The sequence below is a fragment of the Pelobates fuscus genome, chromosome 3 (genome assembly GCF_036172605.1).
Source record: "Pelobates fuscus isolate aPelFus1 chromosome 3, aPelFus1.pri, whole genome shotgun sequence".
Taxonomy (NCBI): domain Eukaryota; kingdom Metazoa; phylum Chordata; class Amphibia; order Anura; family Pelobatidae; genus Pelobates; species Pelobates fuscus.
The window spans coordinates 94,433,987-94,458,887 of NC_086319.1; the positions used below are offsets into that span (position 1 = coordinate 94,433,987).

The following is a 24,901-nucleotide window of genomic DNA, read 5'->3' on the forward strand; positions in this document are numbered from 1 at the left end:
ATAACGCCATGTGAATACTATCATGAGGTTATCCGAACTGAAGCAAACTGAAATCCAAATAGCAAAACTCAGCCTAAAATAGCCAACTGGTGCCTAACGGTGATCTGAAGAATTTGCTGTTTTGCTTTTAATCCCCCACAATGCCGAGTTTAATGAACATCCTTTTATTTGATCTTTTCACTGAGAAAGATAAATAAAAAAAAAACGCAATTCAAAGTGAATTTAAAAACTTTTGACCTAAATTGCCAAAATGAAAACAGCTTTTTACAATTTAGCTATTTTGGCCTCAGATATGCAATTCCCTTTGAATTCCCCACACTTTAGTGCAGACTATCACTCATTAGTGAAGGTGACAGTATGTGACCCTTCTCAGATACACCTCACCCCTCCTGCTCCTCTCCCCCAAAACTGTCTACGTCATCACGGGGGCGTGGCCGGGCTGCAGTCACATGACCATCTCTGAAGTCACCTGACTCCAGTCCTCAGTTCCCCAAGTTACCGGAGCGGCTGGTGCAGGAAGGCTTGGTTTTGTGCTCGGTGCTGACATCATGGCCTACCCCGGGCTGCTCGTACCCATTATCGTCATGACCGTGTTCTGGGGCTTCATCGGAGCCGTGCTGCCCTGGTTTATACCCAAAGGACCCAACCGAGGGTGAGTGGGAGTGGGGACACTACTCAGTGGAGCGTGCACTCACTTCACCCCGGACATAGACATAGAGGGAGCTAACACCCACTCACTGACCCCCACAGCACCCAGGGCATAGTATCATGGGACCTACTAATTAATGGGGGGCTTCACAACCTCCTAGTTATACTCCCCAAAACGCTGGGCAGTGGCTAGCAAAGGGAAGACCAGCATACATGTTTGTTACATTTTATATAATACTATTGGTTTTATGTAAAGTTTTCTTATTGGCATCACCTGACACTGTGTCTGATGCTTCTCTGCGCTTGGTAAAACTTTTTGGGTCACAGTCTTATTTTTATATACTATACACAGGGTGGCCCAAAAGTAGGTATACAGTGTGTATGTAACTTTGCATTATACGTTGGTTTTTTTGTTTTTTGTTTTTTTAAATGCTTATATCTGCTCTCCACCATTGTTTCCAGCTAACACACTGTTATTTTATTGCCTGAAATTTAACTTCCACTTTGTTGTGTGTCAGTGTGCATGTGTACCCATATCATCTGTTGTGATGAATTTAATTGATTCAGCTGTATACTTTTGGGATACATACATACATACGTACGTTGTTGTTCAGTGCATTCTCTTTGGTTTATGTTTTCGGATGGTTTAAAAAAAAAAAAAAAAAAACTGCGGCTACTCAAAGCTTACCATCTTTGCTCAATTAGAGAATTCCACGGTATTTCTACAAACCAATCTAAATCTGAATAACACTCATCTGTGTCAAGCCCACTCCTGTAGCCTATCATCACTGCTTAAATTTGGCAGAAAAAAATGGAATAACTGCACAAAAACTTGTAGCATAATAATAAACTGTATTTAAAGTTGCTTTAACTTGTAATGAAGTCACATGGTCTGGTGTTATGGGTATTTTGGTATGCACCTAAATGCTTGATTTCATATTTACCATATGATTTACCATATGTCCCAGTGGCAGTGTCACGGATGGGCAGTTCTCTCTTTATACCAGTATTATTTGCTTAGATTTTCTTACCGTATTAATAACTATTTGAATCAACAAGTTACCAAAATTGATCATTATGTGGTATCTTTTATTGTAAAGGTGCAATTATGGCTACAATTTCTGCATGTTCCTAAAATTATTTATGAGCAGCATTACGTAGCTGAGTAGAATCCCCCTCGATGATGTCTGCTAAAATAAAGTATCCATGTTTTGATTTTATTTATTAATTTACCCCCTTCGAGCTGAATAATTATATATCCCATTTGTTTCTTTACACACTATCACCATACTTTGTTAATGGCCCATTGTATCTTGTTTTCCTTCACCAAGATTTGTTTGTAATTGTAGTAGTTACTTGCTGTGTCCACTGCTAAATTTGGAGCATTTGAAAGTAATGTGTTCAACTGCTGTGCCTGCTGAAAAATTATTGTTTGCCTAAATAAATTGGATCCAAATAGGTCTCTTGTTTATAACACTGTATTTTGACTTCCTTGATTTTAATAAAGGTTTTTGTCTTACTCTGGCTGTAACCTTTAGACCTTGATTGATGTCATTGTAGTCAGTAAGTATATAAGGGGCATTACCAGATAAACATGTTACTTAAATATAAATGGTCCATCTATATGGTCATCTATGGGATATCCCAATCAGTTGGTGAAGTTTTTGTTTAGTTATGATTTGGGGCCCTTCGCACTTCATTGAAGGTCAAATGACTGCTTTAAAAAAAAAAAAAAAAAAAGAAGGGGGGAGGGGAGAAAAAGGAACTGCTGTTTTAAATAGTGATGGCATGAGTTGTTCTGCTTTTTTGATCTCTGATATTCGATACATGTCCACCTCTGGACATGTAGGTTAGTTTGTAATTAAATACCATTGATATTTTATTTATTTTTCCGTACCTGGTATCGGTTTCATCTCAGACCTCAGTTATATTGAGTTTGAACAAATTTTAAAACTTAGGAAAATGTATTCCTAGGGTGAGGTGTGACCCTAATGTGCAGCCTCTCTGTTTGTTGTCAATACACGCTTGTACGAGTTGGTGCCAGGATGGCTGTTGGTTTTATTTTGTATACTTCAGCATACACTGCTTTAAACTAGAAGTGTATTTTGCATGATTTTATCTTTATAAATGCCGAAGAGGCAAGGTCTGGTATAGAAAACACAAATTTAGATTTTGATGGTAGATAAAAGCCAATTAGTCAATTTATTCTGCCCATTTAAAATAAATTCTGTTTAGAGTTGATTTTGCTTCATGCTAAAGACAAAGCACAATGTTTTCTATACACTTTATTTAATTACATTACTTTTGGTTTCAAGTCCTTTTGCATGTCTGCTTTTGTCATCTAATTATTCATTCCACAGGCAAGATCACCTTCTACTTCCTTTGAGCTGCTAGTTGGCTTGTCATATCCCTTCTCTGCCCTACTGTACACACAAGCAGCTGTAATATGTACTAAAGTGTCAGCATTTGAGGCACAGGTCACATTAGTTTGTGGGTTTTCATAAATTGCAAGGGGTGTAAGAAACAACCACTACAGCTAATCATGATGGTGGTTATGTTCCCTAGAGTCCAGCCTGTGCATGTGTTTGTGGGTTAGCTTAATGTTCCCCGCCTATCAATTTCATATACTTTTGACAAGTTGACATTGATATTACAGAAGTGTTGATTCCATCCAATCACTGAGGCTGGTGTGGTCTCCGGATGCCAAGTAGATGGCAATTTTAGTTAAACTGCTTTTACATTTAGATATACAACTGTGTGATGTACCCAGAGACTCAAGGAAACAAAACCTCCCACTCCAAGCTGTATGTGTTGTTTAAAGTGTTCCTTTAATTCACTCAACTATGTATTTTGAATTGCCATTATAGGTAATGTTTTGGCCTGAATCTTGCAACACTCCAAACACACTGATTAAGCTAGAGTTGGAGAATTATCCCAACTTCCTCTGTTTTTGCTTACTTGTACAGGTTTAATTTAATTTTGGAATATTGCCTATTGACCAGTATTAAGCTTCAGCTAGCTACCGAAAACCTTTCACTATGTTTCTTCCTATTGTGCATTCCGTTTATATGCTTTAGTTGTCTCTTAGTAAATGTTAATTATACATTCCATAAACCTATGATGTATAGCCTGGCTTCAGATTTAAGCTAAATCATTCTTCTAGATGAGGAGTAGACAACCTTCGGCTCTCTAGATGTCGTGGACTACATCTCCTTTAATGCTCTTACGGCCATACTACTGTTAAAGCATCAGGGGAGACATGGTCCACAACATATGGGGTGCCGAAGGTTGTCTACACCTGACTTGTCTATTCTTTTAAAGGGCTACTCTAAACACCATAACTAAGCTTCTTGCATAGGTTATGGTCCAGTCCTCTGCCTCCATGCTTTTTGCAGAAATTAGTGTACCTATTGGCCACATCACAGGAAGAAGCAGTGTCTCTCTTGTGCAAGTATTTGCACATTTAGCGCCAGCCATATGTGAACATGCCATAAAAATCAACATGTCTCTGTGCACGATCATAGCTTTCTTTCAAGCAACCAGTATCATATTCAAAGGCATTTGCATATAAACTCCATTCATTAAAACAATGAATGCAGTTCAGTTGAAAATCTATAAGGTGGTATAAGTGAAAAACTTACCTATAAGTAGAGCGCTAAGAAAGTGGCAGGGTACAGTTACCCCATACAACTTGATAGCAAACTTGTATAGTACATGTGAAAAAAATAAAAATAGAAAAAGCAATATAGTACATCAAAAAATAATCAGATAAAATGGTGGTGAAGTGGAACACTCACATTTAAAGGAGCCTGTTTATAAACACTGGCTCTGTAATCAGGCTTGTATGCTTTTAAGGCAGCATCACACCTGCAGTCCACGATCTGATGTATCTCAAAGTTAAAACATGGAGAGAAGGGAACAGATGTGCAGTCTGTCTCAAATGGTATTGAGGTGAGAATAAGTAAAGTGCTCACCTTATTCAGAGCCCTGTATCCTGGCTCTGAGGAGTAGTAGCTACATGCCAATATTTGTGGGGATAGCACTTCCCCCTAAGTAGATTCAATGGGCTCCAGAGGACTATTCTAAAATAGTTTAATTTTATTAGTACAATGTAAACTTATAACATAAAATATTTTTAAAAATTGAAAATCAGTTTAGTTGCTTTCGTCCTGGGCAGCAGTTTCATTATTTGTTTCTCACGCTGAACTACTTATCCTGTAACTTTAGGCTTTTTTTTTTTTTTTTTAAATTCCGGGCACCTTGGCACACTCAGTCACTTGCTCCTTTTCTTTAATGCCTAATCTGTTCTACCGCTTGTGATTGAACGCAATTGTGTTCAATGTGTGAGATTCACATCTTCACATGTACACTGGAAGCTTTTTGTCCCTATGCCGAAAGACTAAACTATGTATAAAAATAGTTGTTTTGTTTTAAACAGGTGATTTGTGGAGAATTGGCAAGGGGACTCTAGGTCAAAATTGGGAGGAAAATAAAACACTGCACTTTTTCTATTTAGGATTAAAACTTGCAATTCTCTATTTCCCCATTTAGCAAATAAACCCTAATGTTTGTAATATAACGCTTGAGTTTTCAGCCTGTTCATATAGTTTCTTTTGAAATATGAATTTTACATTACAGTATAGCGTGACGCATTGTTGGGTAAACTCCATGACCCAGGGAACCACTGTGCATCTTTGTGTATTAAGCTCCATAAATGTACTGCTTTCTGGTTTCAAATTCTACAAGTCTTTGTTGATCTTGGTCGTAACCTGTGTGAAATGTTCTACGTTACTTAGCTGTTTAGAATGTTGACCATTTAATTGTCAGGATGCAACAGTGAAAAGTACTGGGGGAAACAGACGTATCTCATTCTTTTTTTTGTCCTCTTTTTCTCTTGCAGGGTTATTAACACAATGCTGGTGACGTGTGCAGTCTGCTGCTATCTATTGTGAGTATAAAGCATGTGTGAGCCAGCCTTCACTGCTTCAACTGTCTTCACTTTGCGTATGTAAACAGGTCTTTTAGACTGCCCTGTCACATGTAATCATGTGATCTGTGCCTGACCCCCCAAAAATCTGTTTTAATGTTAACCTTCTAAAACATTGTATAGGTAATGTAACCTACGTTAAGCGTATTATTATTCGGCTTCAGTTATCACGAGTGTATAATAAGAGAGAGTCAGTGGACAATCCTTCCTGATCTCCAAAAGTTTTACAGCCATACAAATACAGAACATAAGTTCTGGTTTTGTTTTATTTTTGTGTGTATGTATATAAATATGATCCGCTTATGTGATAACCGGTTTATTTCCACAGATGAAGGTATGTGTAATATATACAGTATTAGCTTTACCACCCAACCAGCTATTACTAGACATTCTCTAGGTGAATATTTAGCTAGTTGCTGCCTTACACCAGTTGGGACTGACAAAACACTGTTTACTCCTAAATAGTTCTGTCCTTTAGCTCCTAATTGCTTTGGCCTGTTGTAGGCATAATATAAAGGAATGTACTGTGAGTATGAATAATGAATATAATGTTTGAAATGCTCTGTAGCTGTCTAGGCTAAAAATAAATTATATCTATTTTTTAGCTTTTGGCTGTTTCTGTATTTTAGATTTATTTTTTTTTGTAATCGAATGTGAGTTTTATATTGCAACCATTCTGTGTGCTTTGAGATTAGCCGTATTCACAGTCTTGGCCCAATCCAGTGATTCTCTTAAAGAAGCATTGGAACCCTGCAACGCATGCACAGCTCTCGTCACTCTCAATCAGTTTATTGTGTGATAACACCAGATGTGGATTTGTTTGTTTTATTTTTTCATGGTCTTAAAGAGGAGCTGTTGCTTCCTATGATTTTTTAAATTTATGGTAATTAAATGTGTTTATCAGGTGTAAAAAAAAATAAATCAAGAAAATATAGAAATCCTACATTTGGGATTCTCCTCTCTACCTGTCGGTGGTCATCAGACATGATGATCTCCCAGCTTATAAAATGCTTCTCATAGAGGGTTGTTTTGTACCGATCTGACAGCCTGGAGGGTACATATGTGCACTCTTTTGTGTGTATGTATCTGTATGTATCTGTATGTATCTGTATGTATCTGTATGTATCTGTATGTATCTGTATGTATCTGTATGTATCTGTATGTATCTGTATGTATCTGTATGTATCTGTATGTATCTGTATGTATCTGTATGTATCTGTATGTATCTGTATGTATGTGTGTATGTTGCTTTCCAGAAGAAGTGTGTTTTCAAAGAATTTTTTTGAAGGAGTGGAGACTGGATGAAAGTCTAACGGAGAAGGGAGTTCCACAGAAAAGGTTCGGCACTGGAAAAGTTTTGGAGGCGAGCATCAGATGTGGCAGTACGGACAGAGGATAGATGTAGGTCTTCGGCAGAGCGCAGGGGCCTCAACGGGACATACTTGTGTATTAGGGAGGATAGGTAGGTTGGAGCAGCATTATGTAGGGACTTTTAAGCAAACACCAGAATCTTAAATTGAGCCCTATATCTAACTGGAAGCCAATGTAGGGACTGGCAGAGGGGGGAGGGGGGAGGGGGGGGGTTAAATAGGGGCGGATGCAAGCTATGTTTTTGAGATGGAAGCATCAGGATTTGGCGATCGACTGGACATGAGGGGTGAAGGAGAGGTCGGAGTCAAAGAGAACACCTAGGAAACGAGCCTGCAAGGTAGAGGTGATGTTTGGCAGCATTGACTTGGAAGAAGACAGACACGGGAGTAGCAACACTTGAGAGAGGAAAGACCAGAAGTTATGTTTTGGACAGGTTGAGTTTAAGAAAATGAGCAGCCATCCAGTTGGAAATCGCAGAGAGGCAGTCAGAGACATGAGTCAATATGGGTGGAGAGAGGACAGGAAGATTTGTGTCATCTGCATATAAATGATAATGGAAGCCAAAGGATCACATGAGTTTACCAAGGGAGGCAGTATAGATGGAGAACAGTAGGGGACCAAGGACAGAACCTTGGTGAACGCCAACAGAGAGGTCTTGGCAAGAAGAGCCAGAGAAAGAAACACTGAAAAAGTGTTGGGAGAGGTAGGAGGAGCACCAGGAGAGAGCAGTATCCTGTAGAGATTACGGAGAATGAGAAGAATCTGTTGATGCTCAACAGTGTCAAAGGCAGCAGAAAGATCAAGGAGAATTAGGATAGAGTAATGTCCGTGAGATTTAGCAGTGATTAAATAGTTTGATACTTTGGTCACAGTTGTTTCAACAGAGTGATGAGCGCAGAATCCAGACTGAAGCAGGTCAGGCAGAGAGTTGGATTCGAGAAAAACTGTCAATCTCGGATGCACAACTCACTCAAGGATATTGGAGGCAAACGGCAGTAGTGATATAGGGTGGTGGTTGGATGGGGAGTTGGGGTCAAGGTTGGGCTTTTTCAGAATTGGCGTTATGGTTGCATGCTTGAAGGGTGAGGGAAATGTGCCGGAGGAAAGGGAGAGATTGTCTCCCTCTCACTAAAATTTTCAGAGTGCGGATGAGATACGAGGGAACAGGTGGTGGGGCGGGAGGACCGGAGCAGAGCAGAAACCTCTTTCGTTGTAGTAGGTGCGAATGAGTATAGAACAGCAGAGGGAGAGGGGTTGGGTGATGTACTGGAAGGGGAGGGAGAGAGGTGAGAGAACAGTGTAGTGAGTTGCAAAGTTAGAGGAGGGGGAACAGGGCGAAGGAGAGCATTAAAAGTTTCAAATAGTAGTTTGGGTTCGCGGGAGAGTGCGGTTATGAGGGTATTGAAGTAATTTTACTTTTGCAGTGGAAAGAGTCAGAGTGTAGGAGCACAGCAAAAATTTATAGTAGAGGAAGTCGGGTTCAGAGTGAGACTTTCTCCAACAGCGTTTAGCAGTTCTTGAACATTTTTGGAGATTTTGGGTCTGCTTGGTGTGCCAGGGTTGTAATTGGGAATGCTTGCTGCATTTAAATGTAGGAGGTGCCATGATGTCTAGCTGAGAGGAGAGAGTGGAGTTGCAGAGTTAGGGCAAATGAGATTTGAGATGGGTAAAAGGAGTTTGGAGAATTTCTGGAGATTAAGGTGGAGGTTTCTACATCACTGCCTAATGGTCTGGTGGCTGGGTAGTGGAAGGTGAGATTTTGTTGTATGAACCTGTCCCTCATGGGTGCTACCATCTTCTGCTCCTGTGTGAGAATATAGAGGATACTACAAGGCCGTGGGATCATTCATAGACATCGCATATCTATCTGCAGCCGTCTGAGAGATTGACACTTCTAGTGTTTAGAGTTGTCTGGTGTAGGAAATATTCTGAGACAAAGTAGTCCCTACTTTGTCTCAGTATGTGTAATGGGCAAAGAGCACTTGCCCTAGAGAGTGGAGAAAATGGAGAGAGTAAGGATAGGAATAACAGGTAGAGGGTCTCAACTAGTAAAGAAGAGACCCCATAAAAGCTCTAGGAAATAAATAGATAAAAGTAGATACAAAAACCTACACGTACTATTGACTTGGTTGGAACTTCTACCATCTAACTTTGTCAATTCCTATGGATGTCTCTAGCGACTGCTGTATGATTAAACATTTACTTGTGAAGGAAAGATGATCATGGGAGACAGGTTCAAGTAAGTATAGCTAACTTCAGAAGCACCCTTTGACTGAAAATAACCAAAGACCCCCGGAAGGACAATCAGAACGTTAACTTTGAGATACATCAGATCGTGGACCGCAGGGGTGATGCTGCCTTAAAAGCATACAAGCCTGATTACAGGGGCAGTGTCCCTCCTAGAAAACCTGCTAAAAATAAAGCTACCTTCCCCCCCAACCCCCCACCCCCCTCTTTTTCTATCCCTTTTTTTTTTTTATCCCTTTTGTGTGTGTATATATTTATTTATTTATGGTGGGGAAAAACTGTGATTGAAAACCCTTTCCACCTGAAGTCTGTGGATAGGTAATACAATGTTAAACAAACATCTGCACACCAGTCAAGCTATAAGACTTGCTTTTCCCACAGAAATCACAAATCTGCAGTGATGTTACTACCGCAAAGGATTCGAGGTGAGCATATGCAAATAATTAATTTTTTTGCCTCATTCCATTGTAAACATGGATTCATTTTAGTCTGTGTTTGCTCTATACAACAGCTTGAAACACAACTTACTGGTGTGCAGATTTTTGTTTAACATTGTATTAACTATCCACAGACTTCAGGTGGAAGGGGTTTTCAATCACAATTTTTCCCCACCATAACCTATTTGGATTTTGCTTAGCAAGCCTCAGTAAGCAAACCAGTAACCAACCTCATGCTGATGAGTTTCATTAACAACGAAACAGCTGTCCATGAGTGGTTTACTGGCTTTGCATCTTTTCCTAAGTTGTGTTTCAAGCTGTCACCCGATCGGCCCTATATTTTCAGACGCCCAATTAGCGCTGCGGCCATGCAATAGCGCAACCGGGCCCCTTTAAAAAAAAATTGCAGCTGCAAAGTAGTGCTGGGAGATAGTGACGGCCAGTCACTTCCTCATAACTCCCTCCGCATGGGAGGGAAGAAAGACAGGCAGCGAGGGCCGAAGAGCCACGCCAACTCCCATCAGCCACATCCACCCTCCTGCAAAAAAAAAGTAAGAGAAATTAGCTATGCATGTCAGTGTTTGTATGTGTATGTATTTCAGTCTGTCTGTGTGTGTTTGTGTATGTATGTGTTTTTGTCTGACTGTCCTTATGTGTGTCTGTATATGTCTATGTTCCTGTTTCAGTATGTATAGTAATTTGTTCAATTTTTTTTTTTCAAACTCTAGTCCGGCCTCCAACAGTGTCTGAGGGACAGTGAACTGGTCCCCTGTTTAAAAAGTTTGAAGACCCCTGGTTTAATCCAGTATATTTAGGTTTTCTGACCAGCACACTTCATAGCCACTGTATCACTGTAATAATACTGTTATTCTTTTTTGCTTTCTCCTGGCAGTAAGACAAACATACAGACAGACTTACCGGTATATGTAATGTTGTCCGCTTGCCCTCCTGCAGTTCAGATCACTGGCTAGTAGCTGAGCAGTGTATATACAGGGCCAAGGCATTATGTGTGTTAGAATAGGAGTGGATATGGAGGCAGGCTTGTAATGCAGAAAGCCACAAACCTTTATTCTATTTTTTTGCATAACTATATGGATATTTGAGCATGCAGGAAATGCAGTATATTAACAAGGCAAAAACCTATCAAATACATTAAAGGAACACTCAGAGCACCATAATCATTGCAGAGTGCTGGCATCATCCCATTGTAAGTAGTCACATAATTTTTAGAATAGTTTGACTTATCTGGGGTCTGACAGTGCACCGCTCGCTGCCTCCACTACCTCGGGCAATCAACCAGAGATCGGTCTGGGCTAAGCCCGGGAAAGCTATTGGAAGCTCCTGCTTAAGAGCTTCCAGCTCTCCTGTGGATGTAGTGCAGACAGGCAGAGCTCTGTAGTGATGACCCTGCCACCAGGGACAGCTACTTCACTCGCTCATCACCTCCCACATGCAGAAAAAAAAAAAAAAAATAGATGAATTTTGAATGAACAAAACAGTTGAAAGCTGGACTCTTACCCAGAGCCTGCAAATCTTGTTGTTTGAGAGACTGTCTGCCCAACCATGATCACTTGAGCACTGGAGCCTGATTGCTACATGTAAATTGTTGGCAGCACTGTCTGTCTATTGGTGTTGGCTACCTTGCAGCAGTGTGCACTACAGAAATGTTTGCATGTCGTTGCCTTTGCAGACATCATGCTCTTGGTTTCCATGTTGCCAATTGAAGGACCACCAACGAACCTGGACCACTTTTTCTCAATGATGTGGTCTGGGTGCAGTGGCTGTCTAGTTTAGAACCCTGTAGTCTAAAACATTGCCATTTAGTAGATATAGCAACGTTCTGATTGACTTCCAGAAAGTCCCTTCCCCTGTGAGAACAAAGTCTGATTTAATACTGCTCCCAGAGTCCATTTGATTGGCTGAGCTCATCAACTTTGATGATCTGCAGCAGGGAGGTGACTGGTACTGCGATGGAGTATAGATAGCAGGACACCATAGGGTTGGGAACATATGTTTTTATTCCGAATACTGTAGTGTTCCTTTAAGATTACTAGTAGCTAAATGTCACCATATTGTGCATCCCTTGTAGACTGTGTCAGTGGGCAGAAAGAAGCCGTTAACAGTTGATCTCTAAATGTCTTCCAGTGTTGGCAATTTTCTTTTTACAGGAGTACTTTTTGTATATACCCAATTTGTGTAGTTGGGATGATCCTTATCTTCATTCTGCTTTCAAGTATATGCGGCGGTTTCTGGGACAGCATTATATAACCTTCTTTCCAGCAGATCTGCAGTCACAAGCTTGCTCTGTTTTTTTTTTTTTTCTCTTCTTCTATAAAACCTGCAATGCAACAAAACAAGAAAGGAAAATGCTGCGTATGACCCTCCTGAGAATGCTAGTGTTTTACAATCTTTGATTCTTTTTATGCCTGTTCTATAGAAGCCGTTTCTTTAAAGAAAAAACCTTACAGGATGCGTTGGTTAATAGTTTTAATAAATTTAGCATTTCATACTTCATTGTTGTTTAAAGGCATTCATTCAACAGAATTGTTATATTGGAGGCAGTTGTGTGTTGTAGACAAACATAATTGCTTGGTATCTGATAGAGTAATTGATAGCGGTCATCACTTATTTAACACTGCATTAGGGAATGCCTCCCATGATGTGTCAGAAGTGACGTAGTCTAGAACAGCTCTGTCATACATATGGCTCACACAGCCTATGAATTTGGCCCATGGGAGTACTCTTCCATCTCATGAACTTTGCCTGTGGTAGGGCCCTGGTCACAGCGTTGGTTACCCCACTGTGGCCTGCTGGGAGGAAGCGCGTTCAAGTGGTCACTTATTCTCAACTTGCTGAGAGCGGAAGCCAAGCCTGGAACATCAGACAGGGTTGTGTGGCCTCTGTCTTCTCGGTTTGGTATGAAGCTAACCTGGTCTGCTTGGATGAGAGTTGGTAAGTAGGGTTGAAGTCTGGAGGTGAGGATTTTTGTGAATAATTTCAGGTCACAGTTAAGGATTTAAGTCCTTGCCCTCGTTGGGTATGAAGTTTATATTGATCGCCAGCGTCTGGGCAGGTTTTATTGTCTTTTGTTGTAAATGCCTGTGTGCTTGGATTGTATTTGCTTTATTTTTTTTCTTTCTCAATACTTTTGTTTCGTTTTTGTCCGTTGGAGTGCTTTTGCTGCATCAGCTGCCATCATGGACTTAAGGGCTTGTTGATGTGTTAAGATTTGACTAGATTTTGGGTGGGATTGAGTTTGTGCATAGTTCCTAGGCCACGTATAGTCATTATGAAAGATTCCAAGTCGGACAGTCGCTGATTTATTTTTATTTTTTTTTTGTAGGCAGAAGCTATGTTTATAAACAGTACAGTTTTATGTGCATCCTAAAGAATTGCGGGGATGTTACTGAGTCTTTATTAAGGGGAAAATATTCAGTGAGTTCTATCCTTATCTCTGTAGTCATTTGTGGTACATGTAAGGGGATGGGATTGAGGCGTCAAGACAATGACCTGGAGATTTGTGGAAGTTTTAGGGTGATAGAAATCAGTGTTGTCTGACCAGGAAATGTTGCCAATTGATGAGTTAGTAAGCAGCGATCCTGGAGTATGATTGGTATGGCTAAAACCGACGATTATTGGGTGTTGTAGTGTCTAAATATCTAAAGGGATTGGACTGTGAATGAGGTGAAGAGTTTGTTTGATCTGGCTGTCAGTAGTGAAGTTAGAGACGTCTGTCAGTTGTGGGTGAAAAGACAGCATTAAAGTTGCCTCTGACATCCTGGTGATGGCTCAGGAATAAAGCAAGATGTGTCTGTAAGGCTTGTCAAAAGTGTGGGTCTGCTATCATGGGGGCATAGACTAACGTGAATGCATATATGGACCGACAAGTGTGAGGTTTCTTCCGTGGGTGTCTGATACTGTGTGTATGTGTGTATGTATGATATTCTTGAATTTATAAAGTGCCAACATATTCTGCAGTGCTAAAGTAATATATAGCTACACCATTGACATTTGGGGAGTTTGCTTAGTAGCATTTCTATTTCTGAAGGTGTCTGCTCAGGAGAGGGAATGGTCAAGACTCAGTGTAGTGGGTTTCCTGAAGAAATATTATGCCTGCTTTTGTACGATGGGTCATCTCAAAAGTTGGTGGTGTTTTGGCGGATTGTTGAGGCCCTTGCAATTTATGGAAATGCATGTCTGTGAGGATTTCAGTTTGGGGAGCCAAGTACTGAAGGGGAAAGGGAGGAAGAAACCGAGGTATATCAAGGGTGACACTCCTGAAGGTAAGGAAAGTGTGTTTATGAGAACACATTGGTGAGCAGATGACTGAGTGTAGGAAAAGACCTGGATTTACATCAAATGCAAAGGCAATGGAAGTAAGATGGGAGCGGGGGAGGGGGGGGGGGAGAGCACCAAGGTACACCTAAGACGCCAGTGGATTTATTGGTATAGTGCTTGCCATGGAACAGATATTCGATCAAAATGATTCTTTCTGGATGGTACTTCCAATTCCAATTGATCTGTGCCAATTATATTTTTTGGCATAGGTCTTGGAGGCTGTTCTTTGCTAATATTATAAGTCTGTGTTCTCCTTATTACTTGATGCATGTTTCAGAATACTTCCAGAGCTCAAAATTTCAAGTAATACTCTACTAGGTAGATCTAAAATCTGCCTGCTTCTGCATGTCTGGAGGGTCCATAGCATACTCATCAGAGGTGAATTTCTGCTCGCCAGCTTTGAATTTTCATTTGACAATGGCTAGTGGGCAAGTGAAAATTTAGAGCCCTGTATAAGTTATGTCAATACAATAAGAAAATAGATTTTTAATTATTCCTTGCTTGCATTAACTCACGATATGTCTAAACATCAAATAGTAGTGAATTGCAAACAGATTTGCATAATTTTATGTAAGAGACAAACTGTAATTGAAACTGACCAAAAATCTGCATTTTTGCCTAAATTTTGTAGTTTGTATAAGAATTCACTGCAATTTGATGTTTAGTGAATAAGCTCCATCCATTATTTGACCCAGTCTTTATTCATGACAATAGCCTATACATTAGTAAACCAATTCAACCAATGAGTGAATTTACCTTTTCCGTACATGATGTTTTAGGGGGTATACTAGAATTGTCCCTCTCTTAGAATAACAATATCCCATAGATCATGTATGTGTAGCTGTGTAGCAAGTTTTGTAACAAACGTACATGTTTTCCTTTAGCCACTTTGTTCCTTTATCTTGCAGTTGGCTGATTGCCATATTGTCACAGGTGAATCCACTTTTTGGCCCTCAGCTATCTCCTGAAATCATCTATTACCTGAAATACCACTGGCCTTAAACTATCTCCATATTGATCACCACCCTGCTGTGTGATTTCCAGGTAAATGTGTCGTGTGTATGTGTATTATTTTTTATTTTTTTTGCTATCTACAATCTTACGAACCATATATTCTGCTTATTTCCTCTCCAGCTTTAAATAGTCTTTTAATGAACCCAGTGAAATATCAGTGTTTTTTTGGTTCTATTTAAGGCAGATCTGCATACCAGCAATTTACTAAAATGCTTTTCTACTTGCAGCTGGGATTGCTGGCACACCTTGTATACATTTTTTTCTGTCATATGGTGGCAGTACCAGTGGGTTTTGCTCCTTCCTGTGGACAAGCATCTAACAAGCTTAATTAAATCAACAAAACCCCTCCCCCTTGCCCTATAAGAAGGGCTATCCGGCAAAACCAACCTCAGTTTCCTTTCTTGTCCCGAGAGGGAAGGACACAGCATCTGGAGGGTGAGACACACAGGCTGCTGGTCTGGGGGATTCCAGTCCGAGAGCTGCCCGGGCGGTTAGCTGAGAGACCATGCTACCTCCGTTATGGTTACGGAGCAAATGGATACATTGCCTCTTATGCCGAGAAGGTTCCGGTGAATACTTTCTGGAGGCGGTCTTGATGACCTGCGCACAGCGGTGGAACGCACGCCCGGGAGGTGATGCGTTCCACCAAAAGTTTCCGGTGGTGCGCATGCGCATGCCGAAACTTTATAAAAATAAAATTAAAAAAAACGCGAAGTTTGATGCTCGGCATAGATGAAGCTGTGCAGTACCCACTGACAGCATGGATGCTTGCCAGAAGTGGTACACCGTGTCACCAACCCCCCACATGGTTCAGAGGCATTTTGAGGTGAGGTGTATTAATCTTTCCTTCAAAATGATCTCTGTAAAAGTTTAGACACTTCATTTGCAAAGTGTGAAGCCACGTGGTAAGAAGAGGACGAAGATGACGGTATATGTACCCACTTTATGCACTATGATGAATTGCTGTGAGCAGTATAGGTACTCTCTATATGCTCTATGACGAATTGCTGTGAGCAGTATATGTACTCGCTATATGCTCTATGACGAAGTGCTGTGTGCAGAAGATGTATGCAATATATGCACTACGATGTGTTGCTGTGAACAGTATATGTAATCACTATATGTTCTATGACTAGTTACTATGAGCAGTATATATACTCACTATATGCACTATGATGAATTGCTGTGAGCAGTATATGTACTCGCTATATGCACTATGACGAATTGCTGTGAGTAGTATATGTACTCACTATATGCACCATGACGACTTGCTGTGTGCAGAAGATGTATGCAATATATGCACTACGACGTGTTGCTGTGAACAGTATATGTAATCACTATATGTTCTATGACGAGTTACTATGAGCAGTATATATATACTCACTATATGCACTACGACGTGTTGCTGTGAACAGTATATGTAATCACTATATGTTCTATGACGAGTTACTATGAGCAGTATATATTCTCTCTATATGCACTGTTGTGTTGCTGTGAACAGTATAGGTTACCACTATATGTTCTATGACAAGTTCTGTGAGCAGTGTATGCACTCACTATAGGCACTATGACGAGTTGCTGTGCACAGTATATGTACCCACTATATGCTCTGTGTGTGAGTGTCTAAGATGACTCGGCCTCAGTAGGGTACACACTATAAAGTCCTTGTATAAGGACAAGAACCTCTTTAGATGTATCCACTAGATGCTCTATGTCGCATTGTTTTGTTATCCACTCGACCTTAGTAGATGCACCCACTATATGCTCTATGCCGAGTTTGAAGTGTGGCCTCCGCTTCATTAGTTGTATGCACTGTATTCGTTAAGAATGAGAACTCAACCTCCGTGCATGCTCTGTTAGGAGTTACTTGAGGACTCAGCCTTAGTATATGCATCTACTATATACTCTGTCGAGTTGATGGGTGGTCTCAACTTTAGTAACCACTATAGGCTATTTTAGGGGGGTTCTTTTCCTTTTATATACTCTATAAAAAAAAAAAAAAAGCCTCACTAGTTTATGGGATATAGGTATACTCTATATGCCTTATGTATGAGGTACTGGGAAGACAGGGCCTCAGTATATGTCTTCACTAGTTTCTCTATGGATGAGTTACCAGGAGATGTATGCTCATTAGACGGTATAGAGATGGCATCTTCACAGTAGCTCATATATCTATATCTGTATCTATATCATCTCCACAGGATTTGCGTAACCCTGGTATATGGCATAGGTTGTGTAGGTATGCTTTCTGTTCATACAAGATTCAGTATAGGTTACTGATATCTCTGGCAATTTGGACGGTTAACGAACACACACAATGTAGGTGTTTTTTCATCAACACACTGCAGAACAGGATTAACCTCTGCCCCAGTCGTTTCAGAAATTGCAGTGGTCTAATAAATTCCGTTACTTGTAGCAGGTGATTAGCGTGTAACCTCGGTACTGTCTAAAGAAGTACTGTTGTGTATATTAAGGCGATTATTTTAATTTTTGGAGATCAGACTGAGCGTACAGAGGGAAAAATTTCTGAGACCGACGTTTCCCCAGCAATCCATATATTCTATTGCCTATTCATAAGAGTCCCTAGATCTCGTAAAAAAGAAATCCCACTGTTTTCTCTCCCCGATCATAGAAGAAGGGGTGTTGGTAGTAGCGGATCCAATTTTCAAATTAGATAGAGTTCATTTCAGGAAGTCTGTCTTCCGTCTAATGTTTTCTGGTTGGGGATCGCTACAGATGCTCTTTTTTAATCCCCTTCATGTTTCGTGGTAATAATTAAGGGAAAATCCGCAGATTCCAGGGGTTTTAAGGTGTATTGCCACCCTTCATCTCTTCATTCCGTAGATATGGCAGAAGGCTGTAAATTTTCATGCGCACTCTTCTACAGGGTTGGTACATCAACCGGCAGGGAGGAACCGGTGTAGGCGCTCTCTCTCTCTCCTGCATGCGGTTATCTTGCTGAGGTGCAAATTCATCTAGTAGATATTTCGGTAGTTCCTTTCAGAGGGATTGACATAGCCGTCTAGCTCAGAGAGGGTATTTGGAATTAGGAAGTTTGGTCCTTATGTCCGTGTAATTTTACTCTCTGGAGTGGAAAATTGTTGTTCCAGCCAGGGCTCTGTTGACAAACTTTTCAACGACCAAGTCACTTCCTGTTTCAGTACAGGTCCCTCGGTGATGGATTACTCTCTTTGTAATGTGTCTTACTTCCGCTTACGTTTTTTCTAGTTGTCTTAGAAAATTAGGTCTATCGGAGCCTTATCCTGGTTCTTATTCCATGCTGAGCATAAAGATTCTGATTCCCAAACGTTCAAAGCTCTATCGGTCTCATGATGTATAGGGATCTACCCTAGTGGTTCTGTAGAGTTTCAGGTTGATAGCCTGACTACGGCTAGGGTTCTTCTTCATCATCTAGGTCTGCGGGAAGATTTGTTTGGCTATGTTGCTTGGCAACTATATATCCTGTTTAAAGGTCTACTTTCTGATAAGGGTTAGAAATTTTTTGGGGGGATTTTGGGAACACCCCTGCTGGTGTGTTTCATTCGTCTAAAAACCCTTGCTTTAATGTCTGGTTTTTTGTTCGGCAGGCTTCGGCGTTTTCTGCTTTGAGGTCCAGGCCTTCAAGCCTGAGAATCCTGCTGTTCTTAGAGTTTACATCCTGATTTTAAGCTTGAGGTTTTTTGTAATCTGCCAGGTCCAGACATCCTCCTAGAGTTCTGTTTTCCCTTCCTGGTATTTTTGTCCTTGAATTTTGATATATTTTTTTTTAAAAATTTTTAGGTAACACCCGTTCGATCCTGTTAAAGGGTTTCCCTTACAAGTTTTGTTTCTCCAGGACACCTTCTTGGGGGCCATCTTATCGGCTAATAGGTTCAGAGAGCTTCAGTTGTTTTTCATCCCCAGATGATTTTTCAGTATTGCTCATGGACACGGTGGTTCTTCACGCTAAACATTTTTTTTTTTTCCCTACGGGTTGGTACTAAGTGTAGCTTGAAGGAGCTTTGTAATGTCTCTTTTCCTAGGACTGAAGAGCTCAGTTATTCTGGTCATCTGTTTGTTAGCCTCCCATAAAAGGTGTAAGGATACAGTGATTCCTGCAACTCTTTTGTTTCATTTGACTCAGGCGAGTATGTTGGTTGGCCATTTTCTCCCGGGGGTCTTCAAGTTCCGGCTTCTCTCAGGACGCTTGGAGTATTGGCTGCCTCTGGGCCAGTAAGAACCCTTGTTTTTTCTAGTGGCCTTCTGTTAGGCACCATCTTGGGCTTCCATTCCACATTTTCATAAAGCTCTACAGGTTAGAGATGTTCTCATCCTCTGAAACTGCTTTTTAGGCGTATAAGTTGCGACCTACGGTGACATTGCACCCGCCCTAGTTAAGGATCTTGCTATATCCCACTGGTACTGCCACCATATGACAGAAAAAACAGAAATTTTTACTTACCGTAAATTCTTTTTTTCTTAATATGGTGGCAGTACAGCTTCCCTCCCTCTATTTTACATTATCTTGATTCAGTATGAGTTCTATTTGGGATTTTTCTTGCTACTTACTGAGGTTGGTTTTGCCGGATAGCCCTTCTTATAGGGCAAGGGGGAGGGGTTTTGTTGATTTAATTAAGCTTGTTAGATGCTTGTCCACAGGAAGGAGCAAAACCCACTGGTACTGCCACCATATTAAGAAAAAAAGAATTTACGGTAAGTAAAAATTTCTGTTTTTAGTGGTACAGAATGGAGGCCTGTTATATCTGGGAAATGGTGTTTGTCACAATGCATTAGCAGTAATCAGAAGGCTGTGAAAACCCATTTCTCTCTAATCTGTGACGCATGCATGTGTGGAATTTTTTTGTGACGTTAGCGGGCTTTTTTCTTTCTGTCACATTAAGGTCTACGTGTCCATTTCACAATCAACTATTCCAGGGATAATCTATATTTGAATGAAATCACATAATCAGAAGCTAGCATGGTAGTAGGTGTTCATTGATATTGTAAAGTTAAATGATTTACGTTGCAACCCTGTTTGAAATGTTTGTCTTTATTTTATCCACATCCTAGGTGCTTGCTGAGCATCATGGGAAATTTAACCTGTAGTGCAAATGTTAATCATTACTTATATGTGATCTCGCTAATCAATGATTTATAAAAACACCAAAAATGTCTGTTTTTGTTTTTCAGGTGCACAAGAAAACAAATCCTTGCCTTAATCACTTTGTTCCTGTATCAAAGAAATCCCAAATTGCCTTAATATTTGTATTATGTGAATTATTTCAGCTATCGCATTCCTTCTACAGGAGCAAAATGTCTGCTCACATTGGAAGCTCTTATTTATCTTAACGCTGTACTGGCCAGGAGTTCTCTTTTATTAGGCTTTTTTTATGACATGCCAATAGGCAGAATGCACAAACCATTTTGTATCTGTCAAAGTTTATTCCTGGACACACACAATGCACCATCAGGGCATGGATTTGAGTTTTCCTTGCTTGTTTTATTTTCTTTGTTTCAAATAAGTTCAAACAGAAAGTCTGTATTGATATCCTGTTATTTTAAATAGGTGTTTCAGGATAAAACGCATAAAGAGGAATCAACCGTTTTTAAACATTGCTGGATGCTGTAGTTATGACACATTGAGCTCTATCTGTTTCTTAGCCCTTCCTATTTATTTTAAAGTTTGGGGGAAAAAAATATTTTCTCCCTTCATTCTTTACCCTACTTTTTTGGGGGGGAAACTACACATTCCATTCAACTGCCTTCTCTCCATTTCCCCTTTCTATTTTCTGTGTGTGCCTCTTTAATCCAATTCAAAGAATGTTTGTTTTATTTTTGCGAGAATAAAAGGCAGTCATGTATAATATTAGACGCTTTGTACTTGAACACTTGTGCTATTTAAATGCTCATGTCTGTGTTTCTGCTAGATTCTGAAGTGTCGGGTTGTTTTGTTTATTAGGGGGGAAGGGAGCGATAAATGATTTTTCCAGGAGGCAAAATCAATTCAGCAAATTTATTTCTAACCAATGTTTGTACTTTAAATAACAGCTTGTAATGGCACCTTTTCATGGAAAGTTTTAATGGGTCCCCTGATGCAGAGCTGGGAGAGTGAAATCAGAGTTAATTTACTCAACTCTTAAATAGATTTACTTATTGGTACCTTATTGTTAAAAAAAAAAAGTAAAATGTCCCTTTTTAGGCACATATAAAAGCTAGCGAAAATTGACATGGATTCTCCCCATCTTCCTAATTTCCTCTGGCTTTCTATTATTTCTCCTAAATTTGAGTGACCGCTGACCTAAATTTAGTTCGGTCATTCCTGTGTCGATATTTCCTCATCTGGTTAAAAGTGCAATTATCTATACCAGTGGTGGCCAAGGTAGATCCTGAGATGTAGAACTAAAACTCCCAAGATGCTTTGCATGCCTTTAGAATGACAAAGCATCGTGGAAGTTGTAGTTTAAAAAAACCTGGGGATCTACCTTTTATGCACCCCTGATCTATACTGTAGGGCTAGGGGCAGGTATCAAATTTACACATTTAGAGCATGTGGTACTTATATAGCCAAGTTGAAAAAAAATGTATTTAAGACTATGTATGTCTGTTTAATATGTTTTCAAAGAAGTGTTATTCTCTCAGAACAGTGGGAGGGAGCTGAGATTCTTCCCAAAAATGTGTAATTTTTTTTTAAAATGTTGGTACTGACGAGTATTTTTTTATTTTTTTTTTACTAAAGTTAAAGGTGCAGATACAATCTTGCTGTCTGGTAAAAACTTATCAAGAATACTGTTCTTGAACCCAAAACAAGATAGACTGATGGTAAACCTTTTCTCCTAAGCTGGTTAAAGCGGCACTGTCACGCCGAACTTACCTTTCCCCAATCGATTCCCCTTCTCTCCTTCTGTCAGGATCTGTTCTTCATTTCTTCCTGTCTGCTCTAGTTTTCTTTAAAATACAAGACAAAGTATGGACTATTTTGTCTTATGGAGGTTTCATATGCCTGACCAGCTATGACCAGCCGAGGAGCAAAGTGTGCTTCATTTCCAGAGGTCAGAGAAATTTCTCAATTCTCACCTTTCCTTCGATCTTGCGAAGCCTCCTTTCACATTTCCCGAACGTCCTGTCATTTTAGACTACTGGATTGCCTCCTAACTGAATGAGAACCGTTTCTCCATTCGTGTTAGGACGCAATTCACGACTTTGTTCGTATCGGAAACTCTGATCCCACCTCTGAGCGGCTGTTGGGGGCCCTAAATAATAAGGGGGGGGACCTATTGTCCTCCCCAAGCCCCCACCCCTTAGCTGCGGGTTGGGACCCTAAATTATAATATTGGCGGGGCCGGGACACTTATTATCCTCCCCCGGCCCCCACCCATGAGTGGCGGGTGGGGGCCCTAAATGAAAATGTTAACCCCCCTGGTGACTAGAGGTCTCCCCCCCCTCCTCCCCCCCAAAAAAAATAATAATAATAAACACCTACCTACACCCCTCACCCTAAAAATAGTGAGGGGTGGAACAAGAGAACTAAATACCTGTAAAAAAATAAATGAAACTTACCATTTGATGTCTTCTTTTTTTCTAAAATCGTATTTTTTTCAGCCCCAAAAAAGCCAAATAAAAATCCATAATATCTGTCGCACCTTGGGAAAAATAAAATTAAAATAACAGCGTAAAAAAAAAACACTAAAAAAATAATCCATCTTCACCCATGGAGGGAACGGCGCAGACTGAGCTCTGCAGGACCTGGAAAGGCTTAGAATGCTTTTCCACGCCCTGCAATTGGGCTCAGAGCACTACGAATGGTTGGTTTAAGCCAACCAATCAGAGTGCTCTGACAGGTTATCTACATTTACCTGTCACATCACTCTGGTTGGATTTCAAACCAACTAATCAGGGGTGGGAGGGCAATAGGTTTAGCTGAGTGAAGATTGAGCATATACTAAGTTATGTGTATCAGATGCATCAGATTTCTTAAAGTGACACTTTGCAGCATATACGGTGTGTGTGTGTTGGTGAATTAAAAAAGGGATGTGTAGAAATGCATTAGGGGTATTTTTCTCTACCCTGTGATGCTTTGAAAATCCTTGGTAAGCAAAAGGCTAGCAGCCAGGAAGGTGGGATAAGCTGACCATTCAAAATTTAAAAAAATGTTTTGAGGGAGATGTGGGGTAAGTTAAGACTGGTGGAAAGAATTAAAAAAAACAAGCTGTCTATTAAAATGTGAGTTCTCATGAATCAAAAGTAAAGTTCAAATTTTAATGGCAAAATGGAAACATTCTCCAATTTAGATATGTTGGCCTATCCCTTTCAATTACCAATTTACTGAATATACCTTAAGTGTTGTACGCAAGAACAAAAAACACAATGGTAAAGAAAATAGGTGAGCCAGGATGAAAACTGCTTTTAGCACAGCAAGTCATTCCGTGTACTAATTTTCTCTGGGCACATGTACAGTGACTACCAACCCGATGTGCAGCGGGTACTTGACATGACGACCTCACACATCAGTCACCTTCCAGATATAGGGCCAAGTGTTTGTCTCTGGACGTGTTGCTGTACCCTCCACAGATTAAGTACCCACATCATCTAACTCTGCTGTGGGATACATATCCATATTGTGGAATATTCTATAATCTGAAGGAATTAGCAGCTGCAATTTTTAAAATAACACCTACCATACAATTGTGTTCAGTGTGTATGTATTTTGTACTAATTTTATATATCCTACCTCTATACCAACATTGTAATATTAGATCACTGCAGCAAGCAGATGACCACAACAGGCAATTACATCTCTCTTCTTCATACTGCTAGTCGGTGAAACCAGTTTGGCTGGTCTAAGCTCTCAATCCCTAACGTTCTTGTGAAATGCATGTAAACAACAAAGTCCAATCGCACAACATGACTCTTGTTTTGTAGATCGGTGAATGTTTTTATAATTCAATAGTCCTTTTGTGAACTGCAATTCTTCTTTCCTCATTCACTTGATAACAATGCCCTCTAGTACTATAACCATTATAAAAAGAACAGGTGCATCCATTGTCTTGGTCAGAGACTGTAATAATAAGTTTTTTTTTCTTTTAAAATTGTTTTTGTGTAGTTATAAGTATTGGGGTGAATGGCGATTTGCTGAATTTAAAGTGGCACTCTACTACAGGAACCGATGAAAAATTCATAAATTATGCTGTTGCCTACTGTGCCCCAGGAAGAGCTGTGGGTAGCTATCAACTGTATTAGTGCATAGCCAACTTGTGATTGAAAATTCATTTTAATTAAATATTATTTATATGACAATTGAAGACTGGGTCACATGCTGTAGGGGACCTTGTTAATAGTGCACAAAAGGGCACAGTAACTATATAAAAATAAAAAAAATGTAGAAAATGCTTATAGTTAGCCTGTTTTGGTGTTCAGAGAGTAATTTTAATTGCAAATACTTACCTAAGCGGTTTGGATGATATACTAAATCAGCTTCATAATGTGCCTCTCCCCCTCCAGCCCCCTTCTCTCATAGAAAACCTAAACATTTAGGTGAACAAAATAGAAACAAAAACAAAATGAGAACGGACAAAAGCTTAGATGAACGCAGTAGCTTGCCCTTCGGTAATACCCCACTCAGGTCTCAAAATAGTTTTTGCTCGATTGTGCCATTACAGAGAGAACCAGTTCAAAGGCACATCACACTGATCCCACTCATCAGCGCATTCCAGAACCAAAATACCATCAAGTTCTCTCTGCTAGACTGCTAGACCAGACGATCGTTTCGGCCTTCTTTGGGCCTCGTCAGTGAGGTGTAGCGGTTACCCCTTTAAGCACACTGAGCATGGAGTCCACATCTGGATTACCCTTTTAATGCGGGGAGAGCCAAGTCAATGCATTG

The 24,901-nt window shown here is 40.1% G+C and overlaps 1 protein-coding gene across 1 annotated transcript; it reads left to right on the forward strand.

Annotated features, from left to right (window-relative positions):
- The first annotated feature begins 456 nt into the window (after window positions 1-456).
- Window positions 457-20,890, forward strand: ATP6V0E1 (ATPase H+ transporting V0 subunit e1). The gene is made up of 4 exons (XM_063445230.1): window positions 457-652; window positions 5,549-5,596; window positions 14,937-15,072; window positions 20,212-20,890. The coding sequence occupies exons 1-3, from the start codon at window positions 549-551 to the stop codon at window positions 15,028-15,030; spliced, it is 246 nt and encodes an 81-aa protein (XP_063301300.1). The 5' UTR covers window positions 457-548; the 3' UTR covers window positions 15,031-15,072; window positions 20,212-20,890.
- The last annotated feature ends 4,011 nt before the right edge of the window (window positions 20,891-24,901 follow it).

What these genes read in the sequence shown, in the direction of transcription:
- ATP6V0E1 (XM_063445230.1), top strand. Translation starts at nt 549, where the DNA reads ATGGCCTACCCCGGGCTGCTCGTACCCATTATCGTCATGACCGTGTTC. An exon ending in CCCAAAGGACCCAACCGAGG is followed by an intron (nt 653 to 5,548) that starts GTGAGTGGGAGT and finishes TTTCTCTTGCAG; the next exon opens with GGTTATTAACACAATGCTGG. An exon ending in GCAGTCTGCTGCTATCTATT is followed by an intron (nt 5,597 to 14,936) that starts GTGAGTATAAAG and finishes TTTATCTTGCAG; the next exon opens with TTGGCTGATTGCCATATTGT.